General features: G+C 41.4%; 1 protein-coding gene across 1 annotated transcript in view; it reads left to right on the top strand.

Annotated features, from left to right (window-relative positions):
- The window catches only part of KAT6B (K(lysine) acetyltransferase 6B), a gene marked incomplete at its 5' end in the record, with an annotated part of 35,265 nt that overhangs the window by 29,212 nt on the left and 1,898 nt on the right, over nucleotides 1-4,155 (top strand). The window contains 3 exon segments of the mRNA XM_009878263.1: nucleotides 1-5; nucleotides 8-203; nucleotides 2,109-4,145. The exon segment at nucleotides 1-5 is cut by the window's left edge and continues 130 nt beyond it. Of these exon segments, the coding sequence (XP_009876565.1) occupies nucleotides 1-5; nucleotides 8-203; nucleotides 2,109-4,145 (2,238 nt within the window).

The raw sequence follows: 4,155 nt of genomic DNA, 5'->3' as shown, positions 1-4,155 counted from the left end.
CGTAGTCGAATATCGTCCCATGCCACAGCTGGAACCTACCTGTGAGATGGATGGGGAAGATGATGACTTGAAACCTGTGATTAGAAAAGCTTTTGAGTATCAAGCTGGGCAGCAGAAACAGGAGAAGGAAGAGGAGGAGGAGGAAGAGCAGAACAAGGAGGAGAAAGATATTCAGTGTTACAGGAGTGATGGCAAGTGTACAAGTAAGATGAAAATATTCTTTTATCTTCACAAAAATAATCTGTCAGGTGGGCTTCAAAGGAAGTGTTTATTTTTATCATAAACCTGGAAACTTCTAATAAGATGTGTTTAACCATTTTGATTTTAAAATTCTACAATCTTAATGTTCTCTCTTTAGAGGTGCTACTGGAGCTGTTAATCTCATGCAGTTTATTAGAATTCAGTGGTGACTTCAGATTTTTTGTTTGTTTGTTTCTATTGTGTTCACTTCTTTTGTTATTCCTGACAATACGATAATCTGATTTTTGTGTTCAGAAAGCATGTTTTCCAGTCTGAAGCATTGCAGTCCTTGTCATGTTGCCAAAAACAACTTTTCTGTCCCTACAACAGGACATTTCATACTCATTAGAGCAAGGATATCACTGGAATATTGTCTAATACTGGTTTTGTGTCCTTGGTAAAGGATGCAAGCAAAAAGTAAGATTTGGTTTATACAGATAACTTTCTATTCAACATTACTGGTAATTCAATGGAATGTTTCTTGCTTCTGGGGCATAGTATGTCCTCAGTGCTATTTTTTCCCCCACAAAAGAGAGGGAGAGTTTTAACTATGTTCTTTCAAAGCTGTTCAAATGAAAATTTTGATTTCAAGGATATTTCCTGTCAGAAAAGCTAATGGATTGATAGTGAAACTACAAATGAGTTATTCTGAATGTATACTCATCCCTTGACCTCTTGACTCTCAAATTATGCTTCTGAGTTTTAATTTCAGAATGAACGGCTGGATTCTTGGTCTGTATATTTTCTCGAGGAAGCCAGTGGGTACTATTTTAGTATCTTCATAATTTCATGGGAAGTTTAAGCTTTGAGATCCTCAGTTGAGGGATTATGGACTGATTTCTATTTTAAAGAGCTTTATTGCGACTAGAGCAACCATGCTTAAAATGTTTGTGCTGTTACAAACCAGTGCACAGGTACATTACAATATTGTTCTTTTTTCCTACTTCTCAAGAGAAATGAATTAAACTAACAGTAGCAAATTCAGAGTGTTCCAGCTATGTCCCAGTGGTCAGGTTTGCGCTGCTTTAACTAGACTGATGATGTGCATTTGTCCCTGGACCACGTCATCACGTTAATTGACTGTAGGAGTGTAACAGCACTGCAGTGAGAGGCAGAACTTGAAAAGGAGTATCGCTGAAGCTGTTACACTCCCAAGTGCAGCATGTTATATCCTGAGTATTCTCCCTTTTTCTGGTGTATAATGTAAGTGGTATCTGGGGAGAGAGAAGAGAAGAGGATACGTTTGGGTGGGGTTTTATAGTCAATGGAATAATATAGTGTTCTGATCACTGTGTGTCTAATTTGAATTATCTTTTGCCTTTCGTCATATGTTGTGAGCTGTGTCGCAATACGCTGCCCATGAGAAGATGCTTGAATGAGCCATCTTTTTTTTTTCCAGTGTTGGTGCTAAAGCATGATTATATGCTTACTGTGACTTGTCCTCCAGAGTGATCAAACAGGAAGTTCCAGACTCTCATATTGTTATTGTTAAAAAAGATTACTATGCATTGGATTGATGGTGTACCTCTATTCCAAAATCAAAGGTCGATAATCAAATACTTGGACAATATTTTTGGTTTAGTTTACATGTCCTGTGATTAAATCTCTGGTATTCTTCTAGTGTGTAAATGGTGGTTCTGATGGTAACTGTTAGAAGGCCACCAAACAAGAACAACTTTATAGATCTGTGTGTTTTCAAGCTATAATTATAACATTCTGTTGTGGTTTGAGATCTGTTTATAACTCTTGTTACAGAGTTTCTTAATACATTTTGAATTATAAATTATTTTGGGTCTGTGTTTGAAAACATTGATTAGTTTGTGGAAGCTAAGACTTTTCTTTTGTCTCTTATTTATTGCCTCCCAAAGATAATACAGAGGATGTTGCTGAGTTGGAAGAAAGCACTAAAGACAATCTTGAACCTTTAAAGAGTAAGCAGGGTTGGCCAAAAGGAGTTAAGCGTGGTCCGTCTAAATGGAGGCAAAGACAAGAAAGAAAACCTGGCTTTAAGCTTAATTTATACACTCCGCCTGAGACTCCTATGGAGCCTGACTATCAGGTGCTGGTGGAGGAACAAAAGGAAGCAGCTGAAGACAAGCCCTGCTCAGTTCCTGCTGTTTCAGAGGAAGTGATTAAAGAGCCTGTAGAAGTATTGCCACCACCAGACGATGAAGTAAAAGAGGGAGAACCTGAGCTTTTGCATCCACCCAGTGAACCCTTTGAAAAACAAGATGATGTGATGAAAGCTGGGCAAGAAGAAAGGAGTGTAGAAGAAGGTGGTATCAATTCAAAAGATAAAGACAGACCAGAAGAGGCATTTCTGCAAAAAGAGGAGTCTGTGCATTTGGATGATCAGGAAGAGGAGGAGGAAGAGGATGAAGAACCTTCTCACAATGAGGACCATGATGCAGATGATGAAGACGATAGTCACATGGGTTCAACAGAGGTGGAGAAAGAGGAATTGCCCGGTGAAGCTTTCAAAGAAATGCTGGAAACACAGCAGTCTTTTTTAGACGTAAATGTTCAAACTGGTAACTCAAATCAGGAGGACTTAATGGATTGTGGTGTTGACCTTGCAGCTGATGAGTGTGAAAGTGACCAGAAAGAACTTCCTACAGATTCAGACCCGGTGCCTGAATCTGATGATGATCGTACAGATAGCAACCAGGACCAAAAAGCTGGTGAAGAATTACATTCCGATTTCAAGGGAGAGGGTACGGAGACTATGGAGATCGATTCGGAGACGGTTCAAGCAGTACAGTCTCTAACCCAAGAAGCGAGTGAAAACGAAGATACATTTCAGGACTGTGCAGAGACTCAAGAGGCCTGTAGAAGTTTGCAGAACTATGCCCATAATGACCAAAGCCCCCAAATGACCACACTGGATGACTGTCAGCAGTCTGACCACAGTAGCCCAGTTTCCTCTGTACACTCTCATCCCAGCCAGTCGGTTCGTTCCGTTAATAGTCCAAACGTTGCTCCTTTAGAGAACAGCTATGCTCAGATCAGCCCAGATCAAAGTGCCATTTCTGTGCCATCTCTACAGAACATGGAGACCAGCCCGATGATGGATGTTCCCTCAGTTTCTGACCATTCGCAGCAAGTTGTGGATAGTGGCTTTAGTGACTTAGGGAGCATTGAGAGCACAACAGAAAACTATGAAAACCCAAGCAGTTACGATTCAACGATGGGCAGCAGCATCTGTGGGAACAACTCTTCTCAAAACAGTTGCTCGTACAGTAGCCTTACATCTAGTAACCTAACACAGAGTAGCTGTGCAGTGACACAGCAGATGTCTAACATCAATGGAAGCTGCAGCATGATGCAACAAACCAACATCAATTCTCCTCCCACTTGTAATGTAAAATCTCCCCAAGGTTGTGTTGTTGAAAGGCCTCCGAGCAGCAACCAGCAGTTACCCCAGTGCAGCATGGCCACGAATTTTACACCACCTATGCAGTTGACTGAAATCCCTGAGACTGGCAATGCCAACATTGGATTATATGAAAGAATGGGGCAGAGTGAATTTGGAGCAGGGCATTACTCGCAGCCGTCTGCCACCTTCAGCCTTGCCAAACTGCAACAGTTAACTAACACACTTATGGATCATTCTTTGCCTTACAGCCATTCAGCTGCTGTAACTTCCTATGCAAACAGTGCCTCTTTGTCCACCCCTTTAAGTAATACAGGGCTTGTTCAGCTTTCTCAGTCTCCACATGCTGTTCCTGGAGGACCCCAAGCACAGGCTACCATGACACCGCCCCCCAACCTTACTCCTCCTCCCATGAATTTGCCACCTCCCCTTTTGCAGCGTAATATGACTTCATCGAATATTGGAATATCCCACACCCAAAGACTGCAGACTCAGATGGCTGGTAAAGGCCATGTTTCCGTAAGAACCAAATCCACACCTCT

Source organism: Apaloderma vittatum, unplaced genomic scaffold, assembly GCF_000703405.1.
Source record: "Apaloderma vittatum isolate BGI_N311 unplaced genomic scaffold, ASM70340v1 scaffold33841, whole genome shotgun sequence".
NCBI classification, from domain to species: Eukaryota; Metazoa; Chordata; class Aves; order Trogoniformes; family Trogonidae; genus Apaloderma; species Apaloderma vittatum.
Note: the sequence above shows the minus strand (reverse complement) of the source record. Positions and strands in the feature narration are given on the sequence as shown.